Genomic DNA, 26,696 nt, shown 5'->3' with positions numbered 1-26,696 from the left:
CTCCTAATTGGCCACACAGGGTGTTTGAAGGATAAACACCCACCCAACCACCGAAGCCTGACAAGCATCGGCACGCTGATTCCCTGGAGGGGACCTGATGGCATATTTAGGCGAAATTCTTGTCTGGTTGGCTCTACTTATGTTTTATATCAAAATATCAGGCTTTAATCTCTTAAATCTTTTTAAATGCAAGACTATTAAGAAGAGGCTTTCAAAGGATGCTTCTATTCCCTGTCTTGACCTTTCTGAAAATCTCTGAAATGTACCAGTTGATTTCTCATTTACAAAATTCTTTTACATAAGTACTCTTGGCTCCCTGGACACACAGACTTTTGACTCTGATCAAATATCTCAGATTTAGGCCTCTTGGTTTCTCTGGTTCCCTTTAAACATCTGTTGCTTCCTTAATCCTGCCTCTTGCTGTAACAGTTAAGGAATTAATTGATTGCAAAAATCCTAGCACTCTAGCCTTCTTCAGGAAGTTGCCTAAAGAAGGAACTTCCTTGTGCAGGATGCCTAAGGAAAAAGGAAGCAGGTAAAAATTTTTGGTAGCAGACCAAGTGATACTGAGGTTATAATGTAGGAGGGGATACCAGTAGGAAGAAAGACAGCCCTTTTTTCCCCCTTTCAGGATGAGCTAACAAGATCTTCCAGCAAAAAGTGATCCTAAATGTGACTACGGGGCTCTGCATAAGCTAGCCCTTGCCTGCCTCTTCAGCTCGAGTCATAATGTTCTTCTCTCCTGACCCCACAGGACACTTCTCCTCCCAGGAGACATGTCTCTCAAGATCCCCGGACTTTTGTGTGTGCTGTCCCCTCCACCTGCCCTGGAATAATCTTCTCACCCCTGTTCATCTGGTGAGTTTCACCCATCCTGTCAGTCACTCAGCTCAGCTGACCTTTCTACAGCGATGCCTTCCCTGACCCCAGAATAGGATGGACTCGCTTGCCATGAGGGTCCTACACAGGTATCACTTTGCAACAATTACGTGGGGGAGGAAAAACTTTCCTTGACCCTCTTCCAGTCCCTGGCTGGGTCTGCAAAGTACGCTGAAGAAGACAGATTAACAGGAAAAAGCATACACATTTATTTGAACAGAACTTTTACATGACACAGGAGACTGTATAAGGGGTCCAAGTCCCAAAGAAACAGATCTGTGGATTTTTCTGCTAGGTGTGATGAAGAGTGGGCAGTCCGGGGGACGCAGGAGAGGTTAAGGAGTTTGAGGTAAAGTATAGCAGAGTGTGGGAAACTCTGCAAGGCTTGTCTATTAGGATTCTTCTTGGTGTCCCCTGTCTTCAGAGATAAGAATGTTCCTGTCCTCCTGGAATGGGGACGGCACCGATCACCTGAGGGTTTTATGACGGGCTTTGGGGAAGGGGAGGAGAGGGGCGGTCAGAGCGACCTTCCTGCTTCTATCTTTTTCTCAAAACTCAACTTAAAATATTCAGTATGCCAAGATGGCACAATTTGGGGTGGGGTGTCTTGAACCTCATCACATACCGCACTGGCAATTACTTGTTTAATTACCTATCTTTCCCGTTAGCCTGTCATTCCACTAGGGCAGAAATCTTGTCCTCTGGCTTTATATCCCCAGCACCTAGCACTGTGCGTCTTGCATGTATTGGGGACTCAGCAAATATTTGTCAAAAGTGAAAATTTTCCATCAAAACTAGCTTCTAGGACATCCTTGGCTTCCAAATCAATTACTTACGTAGCAAACCTTTATGTATGGAACTCTACTATGTAACAGCACCTTGCTACATACTGGGACACATCCATAGGCAAATAAAATACAGCTCTCTGCAGAGGAGAAAATTATTCAAATTGTATTCATCTTTCATTTCCAATCACTCAATTAGGGCAAGTCCCTTGTTGGCAGATTTGTGAGCAAAGTGACTATTTTCCAGCGAGTGTCCTCAGGTGACCTGTCTAGACATGCCCGGGAAAAACAATCTAACACTCCCCTAACCCCCCAAAAAATCTCTGACGCGCAGGACGCTCTGCGTAAAAGGCCCAAGGTTCGTTGCGCCGCCTGCGAAACGCGCAGGACCGGGGAGTGAAGTCTGGCGGCGTGGCGCCCGGCGCAGGCTCCGGTGGGCCGGGCTGCCCCGCGGGCGCGGGCGGGGGGCCGGGCCGCCGCGGGGTCCGCCGGCCGGCAGGGGGCGCAAGCGCCCCGGGCCCCGCGCCGCCCGCCCCGCCGCGCGCTCGCTTGCCGCCCGGCCGCACATGTGTTTCTGTTTTGTGTTGTAGCATTTGTTCTGGAAGCTCGTATTTACATTTTAAGTGTATCTGGTGAGTGGGCTGGAGCCCTCGTCTGGGCTGGGGAGAAAAAAAAAGCCCTCGTTTCGTCATTTAGTCGCTTCTCTTCCTTTTTCTCTCCGATTTCTCATCACTCCAAGCAGGTAGGGGCTGAAAATGAAATCGATAATGATCAGTTTGCGGGGTCTGGGAAAGTTTTTTTTTTTTTCTTTCTTTTTTTTTGAGAAAAGGTAAAAAAAAAAACCTGTGGAAGGGGGGTTGGGGGAATTGAATGAATAAAAAGGGGAAGGAAGGCGGATCCACGTGGTTTAATCGGAGACAGACAGAGATCCCATTGTTCAAAATTAATAATAAAAAAAAAAAAAGCAGACGGGGCGAAGGCGCAGAGGACGCTGGGGGAAAGTAGCGGCGGAGCGGGGCACTTTGCAGCTGGGATCAGAGGGATCGGCTGAGCCACACGCTCCGGGAGGGGCCGGGAGAGAGTTGGGCACCATTAAAGTTTTTATTTTTCGTGTCTGTGCGAGCAGGTGTTTGGGTTTGGGGGCCAGCTTTATTCGAGCCACCCCCTCATTTCCCGCCGGGGACAGCCCACCCTTAGGGATTCGGCTAATTAGAGACCGAGGCCAGAACCCCCAGGCTAAAGCAGAATTGGGGGCTCAGGCTGCGGGGGGGTTAGGTGGGGAGAATTGCCTTTGAGTGGGCTTGGGTAAAGAGACGCGGAGACAAAAGCAGCAGGTGGGGCAGCTGGGGAGGGGGGAATTCCTTCACCAACCAAGGTGCTAAAGGGGGACCTTCGAAGTGTCCCGAAGCCTTCTCTAATGAAAACCTAGGGGATCAGAGACTCTTTTCCTCTCTTTACTTCTTTGGGGACCAGGCTGCAATTGTGATGCGATGTAGGCAAACCTAACTTAAGGATGGGCCAGGGGAGTGGGGGGGGGTCCTCCATTTTTTTTTTTTTTTTCTTTCTCTGAGCGAACTGCAGTCGGGCACCTGGGCTCCCGTGCGGGATTCCCCGGGGGAGGCGCGCCGGGGTCCAGGAGGGGCGCGATTTCCTCCCGGCTCGCCCCCTCTCCGCCCACCCCGCGGCCGCCACTTTGGGGAGGGCAGGGGAGGAAGTGGAGGCCGGTGGCTCGGCTGGCTCCCCTCCCCCCGCGCAGTTTATAACCCGTCCATTGTGCGCCGCTGCCCCGTGTCTCCTCCAGCGCGACCATGCCCAGGAAGAAGGCGGCGGCGGCTTGGGAGGAGCCGAGCTCGGGCAACGGCACGGCCCGTGCCGGGCCCAGGAAGCGCGGCGGCCCGGCCGGCAGGAAGCGCGAGCGGCCCGAGCGCTGCAGTAGTAGCAGCGGCGGCGGCAGCAGTGGCGACGAGGATGGCCTGGAGCTCGACGGGGCCCCCGGTGGGGGCAAGCGCGCGGCGCGGCCGGCGGCGGCCAAGTCGGGCGGCGCGGCTGTGGTCATCACCGAGCCGGAACACACCAAGGAGCGCGTTGTGAGTGCGGGGCCGGGGCTGGGGGTCGGGGTGCCAGGGCCGCGGCGCGTCACCGCGTGCGTCCTGACTGGGGGCGGCGGGGCCGGCGCAGGCCGCGGGCTGAATCATCGCCGCCGCCGCCGCACAACAAAAGGGCGCGGGGTGGGCGCGGGCCGGGGCCTAGCCGACCCCGTCGCCGCCCGCCCGGGCGGCAGTTGGCCGTTAGGGCGCGCGCCCCGGGCCCCCCACCGGGGGAGGGGCGGCGGGAGCCCGCGCCCGCCCGCGCTAGGGGGTCATGGCCCCGCCCCCGGCGCCGCTCGAGCCGACTCCCTCCGCCTCCCCTCCCCCTCCCGCCCCGGGAAGGGAGACTTTTGCAAGTTGTCTCCGGCCGGAGGAAGGGATGCGCGCGCTGGGTGCGGGGCAAGACGCCGCGTGCCCTCGGTCGCCTCCGGCCCCCTGCGGCCACCGGTCGGCCCGGGCGCCGCGGGGGAGGGGGCCGCCGGCGCGCTGCGGGGAGCGGCAGTTCGCGCCGGGGCTTTGAGGTTCCCGCCGCCTCGGCTCCGGCGCTCCGGGGGGGCGGGGCCTGGCGGCCGCCGCGCATGCCCCATGCGGCCCTGCGCCGTCTCGCGCCGCCGGGGAGGCGGGGGTGGCGGGCGCCGGGGCAGGGTGCGAGGGCGCATGCTCTGGAGAGCCCTCCCCCTGGAGGTCTGGAAGGCCCCCCCCCTTCACCCCCCTCGGGGCTGAGAGGTGTTTGGGCTTTGTTCACCGTTTGTGGTCCGAGGACGCGGGCGCTCCGCGTGGGCTCTATACAGCCCCCCAAGGAAAGAAGCATCTCCCTTGGTATGAATGGGCTTCAATTTGCTTATTAGAGTCGGGCCTTCAGATCTTAGTTAAGATCGTGACCAACTCATGTGCCTGCAAAACCCTGCGGAGCCAGAGTGGGCTCAGCGATCCTAAAAACCCACAAGTTTACTGTGGGACTTGTGTTTAGGGAGAGGGTCAAAGCTTTCACCAGATGCTCATATAACCCCAAAGGAGTGAGGACTTTTGCTTAGGGTCTGGAGTCTGACGATCTGGAAAGATCCTTCTCTTAGCCGGTACAAGAGTGCTGTTTCCTGCAGGCAATGTTTAAATGGTTAAAAATATTGCATTTCTAGGTCCACTTTATAGATGACAAAACTGGGGCAGAGAGTTTTAAGGGCCTAACCCAAAATCATATGGAGCTAGAATTCCACGGGGCTGTTTTTTTCTGATGTCATCCTCAACACCTCTGCAATTGTTCATGTTTTATAACTGCCCTCTCAGATTGTGCAGGAGAGTGACGTGAAGGAGAACTGGTATCACTGAAATGTCTTACCTGGGGTTGGGGACGAGGCCAGTGCCAGGGAAATGACCACAATACTGAGAAAACGGAGTGCAGGAACTGTTTTCCCTTAGCACGTATAGTCTTCTGTGCGATACTCCAGACATTTGTCCTTAATTGGGTGTGTTAGGAGAGAAAGGAAGAGAAAGGCCGTCTGGGCTCTGCCTCTGCTCTGCTGTGTCTTGAGCATTTCCAGTCAACCTTTTAGAATGGTGGGTTTTGTTGTCAGGAAGTGAATGTTTTACCTCGTGCCAAGATTAACCCAAAAAGGCAGCATGAAGAGAGTGTGCAGTGGACTGGCCAGCACACCATCCTAGGCTCAGGCCTGCAGGAGACAGAGGGTTCAACAATTGATGCTCCTCTGTGCCTCATGGAAAGTGCACACACCAAGTTCTAAGTTCTTTTTAGCATCTGTTGGTCCTGGGTCAAGGTCAGGCCCACACTGGCCCATTGCCTCGCCAGTGCCTTGCCCTAGGTGGGCATTGCCCCCTGGCCTCGGGTGTGTCCCTGGCCTCAGGTTCCTGGACTCTAAGGGAAGCACCTGGTAAGCAGTCTTGGGGGTCCTGTCTGCTGCTGCAGACAGACAGCAGTCCCCAGCTTGTTTCAGAATTTTGCTTGTTTCAGAATTTTGCAAGCCTTGCCGCTGTTCAGGGCCGTTGGAGGGAGGTGTGTGTGAGAGCAGCTGCCAGGAGTTGTCTGAAGCGTGTTGCCTTCAGTTAACACAAAGCTGCAGATGGTGAGCTTGTGAAAGATGAGCCCCAGATACTTGTGTGGTTGAGGGACAAAGTTGCCTTGAGGATGAGATGTGTATTTTTATAAAACATTCTTAGCATTTCAGTCTCCGGAAGTGCTCTCTCCAGTGACCTCAGGTTTCTGTGTAGTTGTATCAGATGAGTGTTTTCCGATTGTCGAGGGTTTGCAGCCTGAATTTCCTGTGAACTTCATAACCCTGTAGATAAAACAAGCAGCCTTGGCTGAATCCTAGAAGACAGGTGAGTGTCCCAGCCTGTCCTGGTCTTCATAGTTCTTCCAGTGTCGGGTTGCCCAGGTTTTGTGGAACCCTGAGACAACTCTGTCTGGTCTGAGAGGAGCAAATAAATACAGCTGAACGCTGAGCTTGAAGCCTGTTGTAGCTGATAGCCCGCTAGGGAATTGCTGTTGCTGGCATTTCTGAGCAATCTTCCCCCTGCCGAGAGCAGCAGCCTCCTAAATGGATGTATGTTAAAGGTTGACTCCTGGACTCATAAACATGCTCCTTGCACTTGAGCAATAATTCAAAAATCGCTTTGGACCAGAAACTCCATTTTGTTGATTGAAGAAGCTCAGTGCATGTTTCTGCCGTTCATCTCGGCCAGCTTCTGGGCCTGGGCTGTTGGAGGCCGCAGGGTGAGGTGAAATTCACACGTCCTGGTGGGAGACCTTTTTCAGCTTTTCTGCCGCATGGCCTTTAGACAAAGGCAGTATGGTTGCTGATTTCATCCCCCCAAAAAAGATCTCTTGGCCCATTAGCGAAGGCCATGTCACCCCTGGAGGGTCCCATAACCTCTGACTCTGACAGCCCTGGCAGCCATCCCTGGAGTCCTCTGGATGGAGCCCCCATGCATCTGGGATCTCTCACCTGTGAATGGGTTCAGCTCTGTGATGAAGAGCGGTATGGGCTGTGATTTTAAGAGATGTTAGGACTTCTAGTCCTTATTTAAATTTTTTATTTCATGTAAGTGGAAGGGAGAATTAAACTATAAAGAAATAAAGGTAAGTCGCCTACAGCAAAGACTTACGGAGGTAATAGCACCTCACATGAGGAAGCGAGGCCCATGACGTAAAAGCCCGAATAAGGGATGCTTACTGCCCTTCCCGGGACTCAGACCTCTGTCACTGGAGTAGACACAGCGACCAGTTTGCCAGGATTTCCCACAAACACCTCGCATCAGGCAGCTTGGGATTTTGTATCAATGCTCAGCTGGCTCGATGGGCCGCAGGCCCTTGCCCACTTGTACAGGTGCTGTTGGCATCTCCAGGTAACAGAGGAAAGCTCGCTCGTGCCCAGGGTGAGGGCAGCAGGTTCTGGCAGGCTGGTGGAGCTGCAGGTCCCGCAGGGGCCAGCAGCGCTGGTGCACTGTTGCTATGTTGAGTACATCTCGGTGGGGGGGGGGTAACTGTCTGGACGAGGTCCGCACCCAGCTCCATTGAGGCAGGCAGGGGTGGCCTGGCCCGAGGTTGCAGTCCTCCTGGGACCTTCTCCCCACTGTCCTCAGGCCGGGCAGCTCCTCCCACTGTATCCTAGGTCCATCCCGAGTCTCTCATGCTGCACGCGGGCCTGAGCATTAGTGGAGAGCAGGTCGGTAACGTGGGCAAAGACCCAGGGCTGCTTCCTCCCCTGGAACTTGATGGCACCCTCTGAAGCCTTTTGTCTCCTGCACTAGATGTGTAGAATGTTCCAGCCAGGCCCGCCAGTTAACAAAGAACGGGAGATAACCAGGGGAAACTAGGCTTCCATTCAAGTAATCCGAGTCTGTGGGTGCTGCAGGGTTGGACTGTACCCCAATTGAGGTCATTCTTTGAATAATTGAAGTGTGGCGAAGACATTCTCCAGTCCCGGCTGCTTTGTCGCCCCTTTGCACGCTGACTGCAGGGTGCGTCCTGTAGGAGACTGTTTTCCTCCAGCCACCTACATGGGGGTGAGCCTGACGGAACCTTCCCCCCACCTCCGGGGGGTGGTGCCCGTGACGTTGGGTTTGGGCCACGCAGGTTCCCTAAGAGTTGGAATCCCCCACCACGAGGATGCGTTCCTCTTACACGTACCCGCCCCAGGCTGCTGGAACATCCCGCCAGGGCAGTCACCACGTGGGAGTTAGAATGACTAGATTTGGAGCTGTTTGGTCTTTTTCTCTTGAAGCCTTCCAAGAACGATTCTGGTCACAGAAGGAGAACCCCTTCTTTGCTTTTAATGTCCTGGGACAACGATGATATAAAGGATGAAAGCAGAAGGGGAAGTTAACTGCTTCCCTTGCCTGTGGAACTGAGTGGAGAGTTCAGGGTTGACTCTGAGAGTCGACTTTGAGAAGTGTATTGGGCATCTCAGAAACAGAGAGGAGGGCTGAGAGCATCAGAATGAGTGCCACGCAGAATCGGACAGGAGTCTTTTTAAGTGACACGTACTCCCCTCGACAGTGAGAGCATGTTGCCCTAGTGGCTGAGGGTGGGGACTAAGTGTACTGGCGGGGATGTCCCTCGTTCTGCCTGCTGTCGGTCCCTTGGCTCTTGGGCCAGAGGTGAGGACGAGCTGTCAGATCTGCCCAGCCCCACTCAGGTCTTCCTCCAGTGGAGAACTGAACACGGTGCTTCGATGTTTTCTCCACGGAAGGCCCCCTGGCAGTGTGGGCAGTGCACCGGGAGGGTGGGGAAGTTGGCCCACATGATTGCTGTGCGAAGATGCCACGGGGCCCGAAGGCTGCAGGTCCCTGTGCGGCACTCTGCTTGCGATGGGAAAATGCAGCCTTGGCCCCAGGGACAGCGGTTTTAACACTCACCCCCTGTGTGACATGGCAGCTCTCCTGCAAATACCTGTATGAGGCGGTTTGCAGAGCAGAGGGGAGGAATGTCACGATTGGCTATTTTGTAGTGTTTGCAGGTGTTTTATAAAGAAAAGCCAAAGGATGAAAATGAGCCTGAGCTTAACCAGTGAGCTCCTGGGGCTGGTTGACATCCAAGTGGCTGACAAGGTGGTGATGACAGCGGCCCCTCTGTCCACCGTGCGAACTGCTGGGGGAAAGTGCTAATGATGAATTGTTTTTCTTCTGTTTTCTGCTGTTGTGAGACAGACTTGGGAAGCTGGAAGCAGCGTTGCAAGCTAATTCTTTTTTTCCCCTCTCTCTGTCTCTGTAGAAACTTGAAGGGTCTAAGTGCAAAGGGCAGCTTTTGATTTTTGGGGCAACCAACTGGGACTTGATTGGTCGAAAAGAAGTGCCTAAACAACAAGGTATGAGAAAGTTTCTAAAAATAGAAGATGCTACTTGTATTGAGTGCTTCCTGTGTACTGGGTGTTCAGTGTGATTCTGGTGACCATCCTCCAGGTAGGTATTCTCGTCATGTGCAGAAGGGATCAGAGAGGCCTTGTGACTTGCCCAAGGCCACACAGCCACTCTAGTTTTTGTGGGACGGGATTTGAACCCTGGTCTTGGGCAGGTTTCTCACTTCACAACCCTGCTTTTGAAAAACCATTTCTGTTGAGAAAAATACAAAGTAGCTTCATATAAACACCAGCACCTTTTTTCCGTCTTTCTTTAAAGTCATTTTTGTTAAAATGAAGAGGCTGTTGCTGTGGGATGTCAGAATGTCCTAGATGTCTGTCGCAGGTCAGATGGCAAAGTGTTAGGCAGTTCAGAAGAGTCCGTGTTTCTTTGCAAACTGCCAAATGACTGTGGAAACTGGTTTGACATAGCAAGTAACAGTCTGGAGTCGGCAGCAGAGAAGTCCTGAGAAGTAACTTTTAGTCCCTAGATGCTTTTAGAAAATTGGTGTGGTTCCTCACGAGAATACCAGCCCATCTGAGAGAAGTGAGGCTGGCACTTCGCCATGTTTTATGGCTTCTTGATTTCATTTGGAAAGATTCCCAAAGTACTTTCCAACATTGCCCAGTGAACAAATATTTGCACACTGACACTCCCTAGTGCCTCAGGACGGGCCGTGGAGATCATCTTATTCTGTGAAAACAGTGGGTGGAGTTTCAGCAGCTCTCGGGGTCCAGCCGAGTTGGAAATGGGGTTTGGTCATTGTCTTCCTGTGGTGGAAAGTGCCCAGCCTTCAGGACAAGCTGTCAGGGCCAGAGCCGCCTGACAGCTGGTGTCACCTGGAACCCCTCCCAGGGTGCGATAGCATCAGTCTCCCTGCCAGCCCCTGGGCATGGGTCGTGTTGTTTCTCGAGGCTGCTCTTTGAGTGAGTGGCCCACTTGCAATTAGAGATGCGCGGGCCCAGAGTGGAAAGTGGGTTCCAGTGGGGAGCCAGCGCACAGCAAGTCCGCCTCTGCTGGAGGGAATTCTGCCCTGATGGGGCCCATTTTAAGAGCGCCTTTTTGTCTTCTCCCATTCCTGCCTTTGCTTCCCTGATGTTTCTCCCTCAGAATGAAATTTTATATAATTAAAAATTTTTTTCTAAGTGTTTTTCAATGTTTTTGAGCTCTCTGACCTTGCCAATAGATGTGAAGGGCTGGGAGGGAGAATTTGTTTTCCCTCTGGTGCCAGACCTGAAGGGAAGGGTTTTCCCTCCCACCCAAGCCTTTCCCAGTCCCTCCCATCCTTGCAGTGAGCCTTCCCTCCCGGAACCTGTCCACCCTTGAGTCCGCAGCACTGTGGATCTCCTAAAGTCAGCAGCGCAGTGCCTCCTTCGTTTTCAAGATAGCACAGTGATTCGTGCTCCACCTCTGATTAGGTCCAGGCCCCGGGCATGAATGACCCCCTCCAACTGGCCAAGTTGCCCGGCACTGCTACTGCTGTGCATTTAATTTGACTTGGATCCTTCTGACAGTTCCCTGGGAGGCCAGGGATGCAAGCTGTCTGCATCTTGGGCGTTGACATTCATGGAGCTCATACAGGGGAGATGCTTTGGTAATTCTGACTCTCTACCCACCCTGGGTCACTTAGCCACCCTGGGTCAACTGTGGTGTCCCCTGGTGTCTCCCGGCACTGTGTGTTGTCCACAAACGTGGTACATGTCAACCATGCCATGCACATAGGTGTGAAGGCTGTTGTTTTTAGTTTGCTCTTTCCCAGGAAATTGCTGGGGTTTTTTTTTTTTTCAAACTTTTAGTGGTAGAGGAGTGTCTTCAGACGGAGAAGCTCAGGATGTCTTCCCTCCTTTACCCAATCCCTTGTAACTAAATGAGAGGCTGTGCCTGGTGCCCTCTGCTGGTGGGGTACAGGCAGGGAAGAGTTTTACAGATGCTTTCCCACTGAGCCAGGTACTGGATGGAGGAATTAGGACTTTTCAGTCAGTTTCTGCATTTGGATCAATCTAACAATTGATTTGGCAGCAGCTAGCATTTCATACTAGTAACCATGGGCCTAGAAGCATGCTCGTGTTTTCTGTCCTTGAGCCCCAAATTGAGAGCATTAAGCCGAAATTTGGCCATGCCCTGTCCACCGGTAAGGTGAAGAGGGGTTGTGAAGGAGACGGCTGCCCTCCCTGACCCCGCTCCCTCTGTTCCAGGCACATGGAGGCCCTGGACTAGAGGGGGCCACAGCCCTGGCCCTCAGGTTGCTAGTACTAGTAGGACAGTGCTGTGATAGGGTTCCCAGGGCACCAGGGTGCAGAGAGTGACAAATTAAAAGGGAGATGCGGGCAAGGAGGGCTTCCTGGAGGAGGGGGGTGCTTGACCTGAGATGTGAAGAACATGCAAGGGGGCAGAGAAAGGCCTTCCCAGGGGAGCAAATTCATGGGCAAAGCTAGGGGTTATGACCTGGGCAGCATGATGGGACCCCTGAGGAAGATGGGGAGGAGGATCTGCTGGGCCCTCTACAGGAGGCCTGATAGCTGTGGAGGATGGGGACTGTCAGAGTTGGCCCAGAGGGAGCCTTGGGCTGGAGGGCGGGAGGGAGCCGTCGTGAGGGTGAGGAGATCTCTGGCTGTGAGGGGGCAAGGGCGACTCAGGTCCGCTGCCTGCTCTTGTGAGTCAGCCCCTCCCTGGCAGGTCTGCCCAACGGAGAGTGCCCACTTCTTGGTCACAGTCACCTGTGCGTGGCCAGCTCAACAGCAGCTGCCTGTGGGTCTGAGGTCCCCGCGGGTCAGGACCAGAGACGGAGGTGGAGCAGCATCTGTCCAGGAGCCCCCACAGGGATACTTACACGGGGGTACCCTATACGGGGGTGGGCCCTTTGAGGGTGGCTCTTCACCACCGACCTCGGCTCCGCGAGTGTCTGATGTGCGTCCTTGTTCTCTCTGCAGCTGCTTACCGCAATCTCGGTCAGAATTTGTGGGGGCCCCACAGGTATGGGTGCCTTTCGGGGGTCCGGGTGCGGACAGTGGTTTCGGGGTCATGCGCTGCCCACAGCCTCCTCATCACCACGGAAGGGAAGCTGTGGAGCTGGGGTAAGTACCGAGCAGGGCCCGAGGGTGGAAGGGAGACCCACGCCCACCTTCTGGGGCGGTGCTGCTCCGTTTGCGACCCTCTTCCTGATTCCTAGCTGGCCTGTGCCCCGTGAGTGCATCACCTCCACTTTTCTGCCAGGTTTTGCTCTGTGTGTAGCCCCCTATCTCTCTAAATCCTCTTTAAGTCACCTTTTCCTGAGTGTTCTCAGTGCGCCTGAATCTTCCCGATATCGAGGTCCCTAGAATTGAATTCCTATTTTAAGCCTGCTGTCCCCCCAACACTGCCCTCCCCCCCGCAGCACAGTGTGATGTAGACCTCTGTTCTTGCCACTTTAAATGCCACCGGCTTTTACATCTGCCACGTCGTGACATCAGTCTCTGCCATCCTGTTTCTCTGTCTCTGACTACGTTTCCCCAGACAGTTGAGTTTACTTTATCCAAGGTGAATTGCTTGTCCTTCTGAACTCCCTCGCACTGGACTCCCTGGCCCAGGTGCAGGGGCGGCCCCCCGCCCTCACCTCATCTCTCCCGTTTCTGTGTCCCCTGCCAAGGGCTAACGCCCTGCGCTTGTTTCCTCTTCCATATCATTCGTACAGGTACTGGCGAAGGCTCACGCACCCCCATGCCCTCTGGAAGCTCCTGGACTCTACTTCCAGTGGGGGGTTGGCATTTATCCTCACCCTTTGTTTCTGGTCCCTTGGCCCGCTTTGAGTCCATATGACTGCATTTTTATTTTGGTCTGTTCGAACCATTTTTTGCAATTTCACGAGCTGCTGTACCAAAGTCCAAATATATTAACATCTGTTGTCTTCCCTGCACTCTTGCTAATTTTGTAATTCTGCTGAAAAAAAGCTAACAAGTGTGTCTGGCCCAAATTTAAACTTTATAGTTTCTCAGTGACACGCTGACATTGCCACGATTTTCATTTTCTCCTGGTTGGCACGGAGGTGTGTCCCTCCCCCAAAGCACCCCTCCTTCTTACTGTGCCAGCCCCGAACACAGCCTTCTGTGTCGCAGTTCCGAACTTCAGGTATCTTATTTCTGATCTCTCTACTGAATTTCACTTATGTGGTGCTTCTGAAAACGTCCCCTGTGCTGACCCTGTTGGCAGGGAACTATTCTAAAGGCTGTGCACCTGACCTGACCCAGAGCAAAGATGTCCCAGGAGCAGACTTGCCGCTGCAGGGGGAGGAGCCAGTGGGGATGTCACGAGTCCACTGTGAGTCACTGGAAGGCGTCGGGCCTGGTCCAGTGTCCATCACTCACAGGGTCTCCAGTTGTTGGCCACTCGGGCCTCACATTTGCCGAAAAACTGCTGCTGGTGCTTGTACCCCTTTAAAGTGCCTTTCACAGTGAACTTGGGCAGTTTCCATTAGAAGCTGGTGTCTGCTTGTCCTGCCAGAGCCCTTAATCAAACTGAGGACAGTTTTCCCTTGTAGCTGGAGGCCGTTCACGCCTCATGCCCTCCCAGGACACCTGGGGCTCATCTTTGTGACTCTGCTCACCACCTTTCATGCCTGAGAGGTCAGAGTTCATTGTTGGCAAGGATGTGGAAACATGACCCCCACCCAAATTGCCTGGCTTCCTGGCTCTGTAGAATCTCCAAAAATCTCCCCAAATGTTCAGTTACAAGTATAGTTCAGTAGAGAGGCCTGGGAGAGGCCCATGGAGGTGTTTAATTTTGGAACTGTTGCAGCCTGTGTTGGAAACAAGGTAACTTTTAGGGGTGTCCAGCCTCTTGGCCCTCCCAGCCCTCCATGTCTCCTTTGAACTGAAGGGCTTGGCCTGGGGGTGGGGGGGCTGTGCATTGCAGAGGGCCTGGCAGGGGTTGGCTTCCTGGGGCCTTCCTGCCACCTGAGCCCACGCCAGCACAGCCCAGAGGTGGAGGAGGGCCGGTCGCCAGGGAGGGCTTGTATTCAGGGCAGGTCTGGCCTTTGGCCATCATCGGGGTTCACATGGCTAAGGGTCCTGTGAGTGCTGGGGTGAGATAGAAGGAGAGGAATGAAGGGGTCCCAGGTCGATGCCCAGAGCACTGAGGTAGCCAGCTTCCTGTGAGGCAGGTGTCACTGTCTTAAAATACATCTCGGAGTGAAGCGGATGAGGGAATTGGCGTCTGGCAGGTACCGTGAGAAGCAGGTTGTTTCCTAGGACTCGTCTGCTCGTATGTGACATCCGGGCTGAACCGGGCGTTTCTGCCGTTGCCCTCAGGGTTAGAGGGCTGGGGAGAGTGGGTCCCAGTCACTGCCCCAGAAAAGAGAGTCAGAGCAGGTGAACAGGCGACTTTGGGGACAGCCCCGCCCATCTCACCTGGTCACCCGACCCCACTCAGCAGCCCGGGAAGGCTGGCATTGCCTGCAGAGCCAGCTTGCTTTCTCGGGCTCCTGGCTGCGGGTGCAGAGGACCCGGGATACTCGCCCCTGCAGCTGCTCGGGCTGCCCTCTGTCTCCTTCCCACTTGAACCTGCTCTCAATCCACAGGGCGGAATGAGAAGGGGCAGCTGGGACACGGCGACACCAAGAGAGTTGAAGCCCCCCGACTCATCGAGGGTCTCAGCCACGAGGTGATCGTGTCCGCGGCGTGTGGGCGGAACCACACCTTGGCCTTGACGGGTAAGGAAGGGCTGCTTCCTTCGAAATGGGGTCAGAGACCAAATGGTCCACCTGGGGCAGGCAGTGGAGCACCCCCGTGACTCCTCATCAGAATGATGGCCCCAGGGAGCCCGGGGGTGGCTTCTCCAGGCCTTGAGCCTCACCTGCAGGTCAGCTTTGAGGCACCTGGCCCACCCCCTTCTGGAAAATTGTCTCACTTGCCTTCTTCCTGGCAGAGGAGCTGTTTTTATTATTTTAGAGCCTTTGATTCCAAATCTAGTTCAGAACACTGAGCATTATCTTCCCTTTTGTAATGAACGTCACTCTTTCCTTCTAGAAACGGGCTCCGTATTCGCGTTTGGGGAGAACAAGATGGGGCAGCTGGGCCTCGGCAACCAGACGGACGCTGTTCCCAGCCCCGCGCAGGTACCGCCCTGCTCCGGCGCGAGGACCGGTGCTTCTCTCTGCTTTTGTGTTGGGTTTGCTGGGTGGCGGGAGATCGGGCAGTCCTCCCCATTGTTTGAGTTACTGGTCCCTTGTAAGAGCAGGGTCTTGATGCTTTGAGTGGAGCAGGTTTAATATAGGGTCACAGTTGAAGAACATTCTGAAAAACGGTTTTTCATTCCGACTGAATTTGTTACAGAGGCCTCTTTGAAGCACGCTCCTATTCCAGAGAAAGTGAAATTGTTACATGGGCATGATTTGTCCTTACCTGCAAACACCTTGAGTTTTGATTTTGTAAGAAGTCACCTGCCAGGTGCTTAGAACACAGATGGGGGGGGGTGTGGGTGGTCTTATTCCCAAGACGCTTTGAAATAATTGGAGGGGTGGGCTTTATGCCAAAAAAATAAGCTACTAGTATATGGCAGCAGGATGCCAGGGAGTGTCTGATGAGGGCGGGGACTCGGGTTTCTTGATCTTAAAAAGAGACAGTGGCCAAGTGCAGTTGTAGTTGGGAGGGTTTTTGAGGTGTTGCCGTTTTGCCAGTCATTTGCTCTGCGTTGGAACATGACAGTTCCCAGAGTGAGCACGGGCCCGGGACGGAGCCCAGGACTCAGCATCCTGTCTCCAGTCTCAGAATTTCCCTTGATGCCGGTACTTCAGGCCCCGCCCCGCCGTTCCTCCAGTCTGGACTTTCCCAGACTAATAAGTTTGCAATAGCAAGCTTTCTAAGTGCTTCCTCAGATTTGTTTCCAGGTCCCTTGTTAAATTACTCGGGGCCTTTGCTGTCGTCTTCTAACTTCTTACTTTGGACCATTATGTTTCCTACTCACGTTTCAGTGAAGATTAATTAGCAGGCAGCTGTTACAGTGGTACAGGAGAGTGTGAAAACAGTTCCTTTTAGTGGTTGGCAGTAACACTTACAAAAACTTTTCTTTTTAAAGTTGCCTGACATCAGAACTAGTGACTAGAGTGAGATTTGAGTACCAAATGTGCTTGGTTTCTTGTTTCTCGTGCCCTGGCCTCCATGCTGGCCAGTTGAATTCAGTATTCAATGGGCACCAGGATGCGCAGGGCACAGTGCTGGGCGTTTTGAGGGCTATAAAGACCTGGGACATGATTTACCTGTCTTTGAACTTGACTCTGTACTGGGAGGTATTTCTTTACAAACATTCTAAGCCTTTGTCTTCAGCATTGTTGAGTCCATCAAATATCCTTTGTAGCCTAGTAATTGTTTCTCACCAAGCTGTGGAGAGGTTGTCTTTTTATCAATTGAAAAATAAAATGTCTGAAAGTCTACTGTCTTTTCTTTTCAGATAATGTACAACGGCCAGCCAATTACCAAAATGGCCTGTGGGGCTGAATTCAGTATGATAATGGACTGCAAAGGAAACCTCTACTCCTTTGGGTGCCCTGAATATGGTCAGCTGGGTATGGAAGTACATTTTTAAAAGCTCTGTAATCTGTATGTTTAGAACCAGAAGTCGGTGTGGGGCTGCACACACATGATAGAAATGTGGGTAATTGATCGCAGATAATAGCCTTGAGCCATTAAGTGGCTGTCCTGTTACTTAGCGGACCAGCATGGCGTAACTCGCGGGATTGTGGAGTCTTACAATGACTTGCCTTAATGAAAGTCTGGGCTTGAGTCTGACAAAAGAGTTTTTTCTGATTTGGGAATTCATTTTTACATAAAAGGGTTTCAAAGTTTTTTTTTTTTAATCAAACCACCTTCATTCATTTTCATATTTAAAGATTTACCTTTATTGGAAATGTGAAAATTACATGAGAGTAAGGTAGTCCTGGAAACCCTGGCCTGGGCGATTATTTCAAGTAGCACATGAAGACCCAGTATCGTGTAAAAGTAGGATTCCCTTCCCGTTTTTCATCCCTAAACAGAATGTATCCGTCCCAGAACATGCTTGTATTTCATTGAGCAGAAGAGAAAAACTCAGTAAGTGGAAAATGCCTCCCGCTCCTGATTTTACAAGGTCTCCATTTTCTTTTCCCATCTGACACCAAAGTGTTTTTTCCCTTCTGGCATCTTCCCACCTCCCGGCTCCTTCCCGGTGGGAGGTGAGGAGTGGGCGCCCTCTGCTGGCTCCTTCGCTGCAGGCCGCTCCGGATCCTCGGCAGCCCCCGGATCTGGGTTGCCTGGGTCTCCACGTCATTAAAAGCAGGCAGATGGAAGACAGTATAAATAGCACGAGCAGCATCTCGCTGGCCTTTAGACTTTAGGGAACAGTGACTTTGTGAAACTAAATATACCTAAGTCAGAAGTGAATAAGAAAGAACAGCCCCTGTGCACAGTCAGTGTTGGTTGCCAGGGAGTTGCCAGAGACGGTTGGAGAAACCGTTTCCATGGCCACAGGCCCCGGTGCCATCCCCAGCCCCGGGCAAAACACCGGAAGCAAGTTTCTGGTCTACTTCCTGAAGCGTGTGTGGCTCCCCTGCTGCCCGTGGCTGCCCCAGATCTGCGGATGGGCAGCTTGACGTAGCAGGTTGATTTTCCTTCAGGGAAATGAAATGGTCTTGGTGGTGGTGACACTGGCTAACATCTAGTGAGCCGTTACTGTGAGCCAGTCCCCATTTATGCACCTTCTAGCAATCTCATCTGCCTGGTTGATACTCATTTAAAGGTAGTTTGAGAAATTCACTTGATTTATGCCTATAGAATCATTCTTAACTTCCCAGCTAATTTAAAAACCAGTATTCAGTCTCATGGTCCAAACCCGGAGAGATCCCTTTTCAAGTTAGAAGGTGACCTTGGAGATTACCCCTGTCCCCCTGGCACACATGCTTGCCCCCACACTTTCTTTCACACATTTATTGGGTCAGGCAAGGCAGAGAGAAGAATGTGATTTTAACTGTTTTAACAACCACGATTGATATATCAGGTTACTGGTAATTCATAAAAACGCAAGTCTGAGGAAGTGTGTTGAACTTTTGTCCTGTCTCAGTCCACCCTGGGCTCCTCAAGGACCCTGCATGGGGCATAGAGAAGACGACGACCATTCCTTTGGTTCGGCAGCTTCCAACCTTTTTGACTGCAGCCCTCAGTGGGAAATGCGTTCTGTACACAGCCCAGCTGACGTAGAAGCGCATACAAAGAATTTTCACAAAATCCTGTTACAGTGTCCTTGGGTGTTCTTATTCTGTTCTATTTTTTTTTTTTTTTAAACAAATAACTGGTTTCAGCCCACAAACTCAATCGATTCTCTGCCCTGCTAACCAGGTTGTGCCTCAGATTGGAGGACGCTACCTTGGTTGATAGGTGTCTCTGTGAGGCCTCAACTGGCCAGGCTGGGCCAGGCGTTCTGCTGACGGCTGGTTCTCTGTGGTCGCTGCAGGACACAACTCGGACGGGAAGTTCATCGCCCGGGCGCAGCGGATAGAATACGACTGCGAGCTGGTGCCCCGGCGAGTGGCCATCTTCATCGAGAAGACAAAGGACGGCCAGATCCTGCCCGTCCCCAATGTGGTGGTCCGGGATGTGGCCTGTGGCGCCAACCACACGGTAAGGCTCAAGGGTTTCTGGCTTTTCCTCTGCTTCCCGGGGCTCACCACAGGGGAGACGTTCAGCTCTGCATGATCAGGAGCTGAGCCGGGCATCCTCAGCACCTGCCCTCCTCCTTGGGCTCGGCACCTGGACTTGTTCATGGGAGTCATCTGCAGACGTAGCTAAAGCACAGACGCTTCGGGCTGGGACCACCGAACGTTCTTCTGCATTTGGCTTCTGTGCTGAGTGTGTCACAGAAGTTGTTCCGAGTCAGCAGACGATAACCCAGACAGGTGTTGAGCAGGTTGTGTCATTAAGACTGTTTACTTAAAAGGTCCATCTGGATAAATGGCAGTGAGATTTTGGTATGTGCATCTTTTTATCTTAGTTGCCTCCCTACGGTTATTTTGCCCCTTAGAGTTGGTTGAAGGAGCAGGGACGGGTCTGGGCTTCAGAGACAGGTCAGTCTCGTGCGTGCGGCCGGCTGGCTGAGTGATCTCAGGCACTAGGAGATTTTAGTCCTTTCACGCCCGAAAACTGCTTCTCTCCTGTACAGTGTAGTCAGGAGAAATAGTTAGATCTTGTTTAGATCTCTGACATCAAATCCTGTTAATGGGTGGTTCATTCACACGGTTCAAACGTGAGATGTCAAGGGTACTTCGGGGGAAAAGAAGATGAGTTTAAAATTGTTGGCATGTAGGCGGGGGTGCCGCCCCAGTGACCAGGTGGAGGGGTGACCGGGACGGGCGGGGCTTCCCCGGCTCCGTCCGCAGTTCAGTCAGGAGTGAATTGGGACGTGCAGGGCCTGGGCTGCTCCTGAGACAGAAGCCTCATGCTTCTGATGAGGGCAAGGCAAAGACTTGTGACTTTGAGCCATAATAACAGGAGTGGAAGGTAGTGTCCCTGGCGGAGAAAGGGCCATGCCCGCTGCTGGGTGCCTCCCCCCACTGGAGGTGGGCGTGGGTCATCTTGGGTGTTTCTGTCCCTGTGTCTTTCCCCACTGCCACAGGCTCTTGGAACAGCAGGGACCCCACTTGTCCCCGCTGGGGGCCGGCCTTGCAGTCTGCATTTTCTCTCCTGCAGCTGGTCCTGGACTCCCAGAAACGTGTCTTCTCCTGGGGCTTCGGTGGCTACGGCCGACTGGGCCACGCTGAGCAGAAGGATGAGATGGTCCCCCGCCTGGTGAAGTTGTTCGACTTCCCTGGGCGCGGGGCGTCCCAGATATATGCTGGCTACACGTGCTCCTTTGCCGTCAGTGAAGTGGGTCAGTGACTCCCCATCCCAGCCTCAGGAGGGAGGTGTCGGGAGCCAAGTTTCAGGTTTCCCTCCCTGGCCACGTGCTCCAGTGGGGTGTCACAGAGTCCTTGTCCTATTCGAGACCGAGAACCTTGATTTCATTGACTTCCTGGTTCTTTGAGCCGAATGCTCCTTGTCACCCGGGCCAAGCGCTGTGTGTGGCGGGCCCCGTTCTCTCTCCTTCCTGAGAGCTTGTTTGGAGGTTCTAGCCGGGGAGTGCAGCTACTCGAATACCCTTGACTGAGAACGGTCCTCCTCTATCGGGGATGGTCATCCTCTTCAGCTGAGCGTGCAGCTTTGGGCTCTTGCCTTCTTGATACTGCTGAGATGAGAATCCAGCCTTCGAGGTGACTGGGCACAGTGGAGAACATGTTTGTCTTTCCCAGGTGGTCTGTTTTTCTGGGGGGCCACCAACACGTCCCGAGAGTCTACCATGTACCCGAAGGCCGTGCAGGACCTCTGCGGCTGGAGAATCCGGAGCCTGGCTTGCGGGTATGTGGCCCTGTCTCCTCGTGAACGGGGTGGGGTGGGATGTCTGTCCCCTCCTGGGCGTATTGGACGCACCTGGGAGGTGCCCTTTCCCTCGTGGGCATCAGGTGCACTGATTGCAGCGTCGGGACGAGGGGAAGGACTGCGCTTGGGAAAGAGGGCTAGGGAGGTACTAGAGCAGGTGACTGGCTTCACTGCCTTCACAGAGAGAGAGTCGCTTTAAAAGTTTCATTCTTTAAAGGCTCAGTGTCCCCTCCTCGTGTTGAAGGTTCAAAATTATATTTGGTCAGGAAATTTTAGTTACCCTGACACGTTGGGAAGAAGAAAGCACCGTTGTCAGTGATTTCCAGATTACTTAGAGGACACCTGTTGGGCTGTCCAGCACTTCCTGGTGAGGAGGTTGGTGGCATTCATCACCTGCCCGGATGTGTGGGGACGAGAGTGTAAGTTAGTTGTTAGGTTTGGTGTGGCTTTAATCTGAGATCACTGGCCCCACTCCAGTTACTGTTTGGTGAGTTCTGCCCCCTCTGCAATGAACTGTCACTTCATCCTGATTTGGCCTCTTCTCCTTTTCCCAGTGTGTGTTCACCCCAAAAGTGACACCGCCTCCCTCCCCCCCAGCCCTGGACCCCCACTTGGGTCCTGTGTGGTTCGTGGCGCTAAGCATTTGGGGCCTGCACGGGATAGTGTGTAGGCTGCAGGAGAAGCTGTTGGCCTGTGCTGTGTGTGTGTTGTTCAGAAATGAGACCCCTGTGGAGTTTTTAATGGGACCTGCTTGATTTAGTAGGTCACCTGTGCTCTCGAGCAGGGAGCCCACGGGAAGCATCCAGGGCCGCTGGGTGGGGTGCAGGGTGGGCTGCTGGCCGTGGTGTTGATGGCCTCTGCCTGTTTGCAGGAAGAGCAGCATCATCGTGGCTGCGGACGAGAGCACGATCAGCTGGGGCCCGTCGCCCACCTTTGGGGAGCTGGTAAGCTGGTCCCCGCGTAGGGGAGGCAGGACTCGGTCTGGGCTCTGCACCGCCTTCTGAAAATACAGAGAAGGAAAACGTGTGTGTGTGTCTTTCTCTTGCATTAAGTTCTGCCGTATTCCCTAATGTCTGAGGCACTTCAGCTTTCAAAGAGGATTCTTTGCCCATCAAATAATTGTGCAAGCTCTCTCTGTCCACATTGTATGTGGAAATTGGGAAGTTTCAGGTCCCATTTCCCCTTGCGTTTTGTAAACTGTAATTGTGGAATGACGTCAGTAGGAAAGAGGTGGTTTCTCTTCCCGCTCCCCAGGAGGGTTTCAGTCAACAGGGACAGCATGTCCTTTTAAACCATGTGGCCAGTGGTGACTATGCATCGACTCTTCCTGGTTTCCAGCCTCATAGGTCATTTAGGGACATTTCTTCCCTAATTTTTTCCAGATAAGTTTGTCTATGTTCCCTACTTTTAATCTGTTACTTGAGAGATTAGACCCCGTGGCCCTTGGTTTCCCACACACACTTGGCCTCCCTGTCTGATTCTTAGGTTCTGGGGCGTGGTGAGTCCTTAATTTCTAATTTCTTCATCAAGAAGAACAGGCGGGCCGTGGAGCTCATCCTGATGTCTGCCTGTCCTGGTTATGATTTGATCGTCAGCCTGGCTCTTTGACTTCCTGCTGGGAGCATGGCCTGTTTCCCTTTCCTCTGCTCTCGTGGGTGGGAGCTGATGGGGGGACGGAGGGGAGGGAAGGGCTTGTTGACCCCTCGCACCATCTCCAGGGCTTGGGGGCTGAGTCCTCAGGGCTGCGCACATGCTTTAGCAGATAGTCGGGCCCTTCAGAGGCGGCCCCGTGTGGAACCTTGACAGAGACCCAGAACCTGGCCCAGTTTTTAGGGGCTATTCATAGAGGAGGACAGATGTTCTTGGGGACCTATCAGAAATAGACTCCGAGTATCAATTTTGAGACTAGAGGGGTACGAGGAGGACTTGTGGGGCAGCCACAGCTTGGGGTGAGGAGGTGGTGTGGCACTTGGCTGGTAGCGGGTGAAGCTCACTGGCCACGTGGCCCCACTTTAGGGCTGAGGGATCTGCCCGCCTTGAAGTCACCCACCTCCATGTCACAGCGCATGACACCCCCCCAAGCAGCCCTGGACCATCCTTTCAGCCCTTGGTGTCTGGAGTCCACTGATCATGGACTCGGGGTGGGGACGGGGCGGCCAGCACTCTCTGACCTGGTAGCCCCGGGGGGCCGCGGCTGCCGTTTCTTCCTGTGCTCACGATGGTGTCATCTAACCAGTGACTCCCCAGATGGTGCCTCTACCACACAGACCCCTGCAGCTTAGATTTTAGCATCTCACTCTCTGTTGGGTTAGGAAACTGGTCCCGGCCCCGCCCCTGCCCGGCAGCAGTTCTGTGGTGCATTGCTGCCCAGACCTGGCCCTGTGTCTTGAGACCTGGGGGCTCGGCCACAGAGGAGCCCCGGGTCAGCGGGAGGCCCAGACTCGCGGCCGTCCTTCGCTCCTTCCAGGTGGCCAACAGCGACCCAGTTCAGTGTCCCTCTGTTTGCCTCGCCAGGGCTACGGGGATCACAAGCCCAAGTCTTCCACGGCTGCTCAGGAGGTGAAGACGCTGGACGGCATTTTCACAGAGCAGGTGAGGACCCCTGTGCCGGGAGCAGAGAAGGAGGTGGGGTCGATTCACACCTCTTCCTGCTTCTGGCCTTTGCAGCCTGTTTGAGCCTCGTCTGACATCTTGCAGCATCTTTCCTGTGCCCGTGCTAGAGTTTTTTCTGGTGGGTGACTCGGAGAGCATAGAGGTGTGCTGGCCAGACCCAAGGGCTATTTGCTGTGGGGGCACCAGCCACGGTGCACATTTGCTCCTGGCCGAGTGTGTGGCTCAGTCTGCTTTGCCCCTTCGCCCAAGACTCTGCACACCCTTAAGCTGTGGGGCAGATGGTGGGGAGAGGCCCCTTGCTGTCAGTCCAGCAGGCTGCCAGCCCTCTGGCCGAGACACAGATGGGGCTTGTGCCTGCACACGAGGCAGGATCGTGGTCCAGAGATGGAGAAATGGAGCAAGTCCGCGAGTCCCTGCCGGTCTCTGCCAGCACTCAGTGCCCAGGCTCTGCCTGTGGGGGGCCTTCTGCCATCTCGTCTCCCCAAGACGTCCTGGAAGGCAGGCTGGCAGGTCACACTGACACTGGTGGTCTTCACTGAAGGGCTTTCTTAAGCTCTTCTGGACGCTTCCATCTTGACCTCTGTAGTGGCCTTGTGGGCCAGCCCAGCTTCCTGGCGTCCCACTGTCTGCCTTGTGCTTTTTGGCCCCAAACTCCGGGACTAGCTGCAGTGTTCTTGCCCACCCAGCGCTGGTTTATCCCCCCAGGTGGCCATGGGTTACTCACACTCCTTGGTGATAGCGAGAGACGAAAGTGAGACGGAGAAGGAGAAGATCAAGAAACTGCCAGAGTACAACCCCCGGACCCTCTGACTCTCCTGGAGCCTGCAACTCCACACCTCTCGCGGCAGCTGTCATTTCCACGTGCACTGGGACGGGAAGTCGAACGAGGAATTTTAAAAAGCAAAAGTTGACCGAAGGTGCATTTTTGTTAGACTCCCTGAGGTTCCGTTTTATAAGTGATTCAACGTCAACTACCTTTTCTGTATGCTTTCCAAAGTGGTTTTTTTCCCCCTCTTAATGTTTAATTAAAATATTTGCTCAGAGTTGATTTACCATTCCTACAAAAGAGGCAGAAACTTTGAGCAATCTAGATTTTTTTTAAGTTGTTTTTCTTTCCTCCCCCCCTGCCCCCTCCTAAATATACTTCTCTAAACACCCCCTTTTCCGGTTGTGATTAGCATTGTGATCTGAGTGGGTGCTGCCTGGGAGAGCAGTCACCACGTACTCAGAAAAAAATGTCCCTTGTGGGAGCCGGCAGCATCCATGCAGAGACGGTCCCTGGTGGTCGATCTCCATCCAGAATTACACCTGCGTGCTTGGAAGCATCTGGGTCACTTCCTTCTTGCTTTTCCTTCTAGACCGGCCGAGGCCGCGTGCGTTCCGCTTCTCCCCTTGGCTGCTTGTAAGCCCCACCGCCTTTTGGCTGCAACATTAATAGAATCCGCCGTTTCCCCCCTGGTGGGGGCTCTCGGATCTGTGTTTAGCCATTTCTATCTACTTTAGCTGTAAAAGAAGTCCAAATGAAAATCAGGTGACCGTGGAACCAGTGAGGACTTGGGGGTGGGCAGATGTGGGGACAATGTATCTGGTTCAAGATCTGGCTTGAAGGCTCCTCTGGTGAGCCGGGGCCGCCTCGCCAGCACTCGCCGTTAGAGATTGATCAGCCAGCAGTGAAAAGTGCATTCTGGAATCCTTGCAAAGAAGGATCAGCCCTTTGTGTACCAGCCCCTGTTGCCTCTGTGCTTCTGTCTGTATTCCGACCCCCTCCCCTAGCCGGATCCTGCTGGAACGGGCGCAGTCTGTTCCTGAGGCTCAGGGTCCCGCTCGGCCAACCCAGCTCTGTAGTCGCGTGCAGCTCGGCTGAGGTACCAAATAGCTGGGACGATGGAAGAAACCCCTCATCCCCGCGTGTCAGCGCAGAGGCTGCGACTGCCACCCGCCTCCCCGCCACGTGCCCTCCGCCAGAGCCCGTCAGCGGCGTTGCGCTGCTCTGCGTGAGTTACGAGGTGCCTTGCCCGGAACCCTCCTCTCGCTTGGACCCAAGAGAGGCGACAGCTCTGGCTGGGGCTCTTGGTTTCGAGAGGGTCTGGACTGGTTTGGGTGCTTTAAAATAGATTTTTTAGTTCAGTGGTGCTTACGGGGGAGATGGGGATAGAACTCCAGTGTGAGACTTGGGTGGATGGGAAAGTTAAATAACTGGTCTTTTTTATTTTTTTGCTTTGCTGTTGTTACCACGTGTCATTGTCTTGATGTTAAAATGCCAAAAACGATCTAGTTGTTGTTGCATTTTTCCCTACTCGGCCCCCCTGTCGTTCCTGCCTGGCTCCTGCCTTTGCAGGTTGTGTAACAGTGTCTGTCCTGGCCGGGAAGAGGCTGGCCTGCATCTTTCTAAGATTTAGTCTGACTTCATGCTCGTCTCTACTGTCCTGTGTTAATAGTCCAGGGGAGAAGCTTCTGCAACTTCAGAGCTTCTGCTAAACTAACCTACCTTGTCCAAGTCACCCAAGAACCACCATCCCTGTCTCAAGCTTCCCTGTGTCGAGCCCATCAGTTTCCCCGGACAGGTCTCTTACCCGGAATGGGCTTAGGTGCAAAGCACTCTTTGTGCCTGCCCAGCCTCCCTGCGGGAGCGGTAGCCTGGGTCCTGGCCTTTGCAGGAACTGCCCTTGGCCAAGCGGGACTTTGATCTTCAAGTAGACTCATCTGAAGCCCAGCACCCACCTGCTTTAGGACCCCCTTGTCCTGGGACTGGAGTGGGAAGGGGACGGCCCTTCCGAGTGGAGACTGCCCTGTGCTCTCCCACAATCACTCCTTTGGGCTAAGGCTTTTAAAATAAACTTCCTAATGGGGGGGAAGTCCTTTAGAACAAGGAGTTGTGGGAGACGGTCCTGCACTCCAAGAGGAGGGGAGGCAGTGACCCTGGCCAGGGGTGTGCTTTGCAGTGACCCTCTGGGCACCTGACCTGTCTTCCAGCTCAGGAAGGAGACTGTGGTAGAAGAGGCTTAAAGAGAAGGGGAGAATCCAAGAAGAGGTTGTGATTTGGTCGAAGGTGCCTGGTTTAGTGCTGTAATTGTCTTTTTATATATATATATATTTCTGGGAGTAAACATTTTAAATAAACGACATCATTGTTTACTCTGTTTCGGCTTTTGCACTTCTTTTTCAGCAGAACACAACACAAGTGAACACGGAACTATTTCCTGTGCCCGCTCCCACTCTGGGCCCCAGGGGGAAGCCACACCAGAGTTGGGAGGTGAGTGCAACTCCCAACTCTGTCCCATGAAATATGTGACCCGCAGGGAAGCTTCAGCACCTCACTGGCCCAACTTAAAAATGGAGTTTTTCTTGTTTATCACACTGGCTTTGAGAGGATAAGAGGCATGGAAAGCACCTGAACCGTGATATACCACAGGTTCCCCACATTTCCATCCACTCCTGATAAGAACTGCGGGGGTCAGGCCAGTGCTGGCCCCTTCCTGGCAGTGTGGTGAGCTGTCCACCAGGGGGCACCAGGAGGCCAGCCACGTGTTCAGAGGCCCCAGGTCTGTTCTGTCTAGGTTGACAGCCTT

The 26,696-nt window shown here is 53.8% G+C and overlaps 1 protein-coding gene across 2 annotated transcripts; it reads left to right on the top strand.

Annotated features, from left to right (window-relative positions):
• On the top strand, positions 1-26,267 carry RCC2 (regulator of chromosome condensation 2). 2 transcript variants are annotated; one of them, XM_032495297.1, is made up of 14 exons: positions 1-126; positions 755-858; positions 3,466-3,751; positions 8,979-9,072; positions 12,034-12,177; positions 14,655-14,786; positions 15,103-15,191; positions 16,523-16,637; positions 18,557-18,723; positions 19,789-19,969; positions 20,388-20,493; positions 21,386-21,458; positions 23,029-23,106; positions 23,833-26,267. In XM_032495297.1, exons 3-14 carry the CDS (start codon positions 3,473-3,475, stop codon positions 23,935-23,937), a joined length of 1,563 nt encoding a protein of 520 aa, XP_032351188.1. In that variant the 5' UTR covers positions 1-126; positions 755-858; positions 3,466-3,472; the 3' UTR covers positions 23,938-26,267. The 2 variants fall into 2 exon arrangements, with proteins under 2 accessions (XP_032351188.1, XP_032351187.1); XM_032495296.1 differs by lacking the exons at positions 1-126; positions 755-858 and adding an exon at positions 2,221-2,406.
• Positions 26,268-26,696: the final 429 nt, after the last annotated feature.

This window comes from Camelus ferus, chromosome 13, assembly GCF_009834535.1.
Source record: "Camelus ferus isolate YT-003-E chromosome 13, BCGSAC_Cfer_1.0, whole genome shotgun sequence".
In the NCBI taxonomy this organism is placed as follows: Eukaryota; Metazoa; Chordata; class Mammalia; order Artiodactyla; family Camelidae; genus Camelus; species Camelus ferus.
The sequence above is the reverse complement of the archived record's forward strand: the minus strand, read 5'-3'. Positions and strand labels throughout refer to the sequence as shown.

What these genes read in the sequence shown, in the direction of transcription:
- RCC2 (XM_032495297.1), top strand. Translation starts at nt 3,473, where the DNA reads ATGCCCAGGAAGAAGGCGGCGGCGGCTTGGGAGGAGCCGAGCTCGGGC. An exon ending in CTGTTCCCAGCCCCGCGCAG is followed by an intron (nt 15,192 to 16,522) that starts GTACCGCCCTGC and finishes TTTTCTTTTCAG; the next exon opens with ATAATGTACAACGGCCAGCC. An exon ending in ATCCGGAGCCTGGCTTGCGG is followed by an intron (nt 20,494 to 21,385) that starts GTATGTGGCCCT and finishes GCCTGTTTGCAG; the next exon opens with GAAGAGCAGCATCATCGTGG.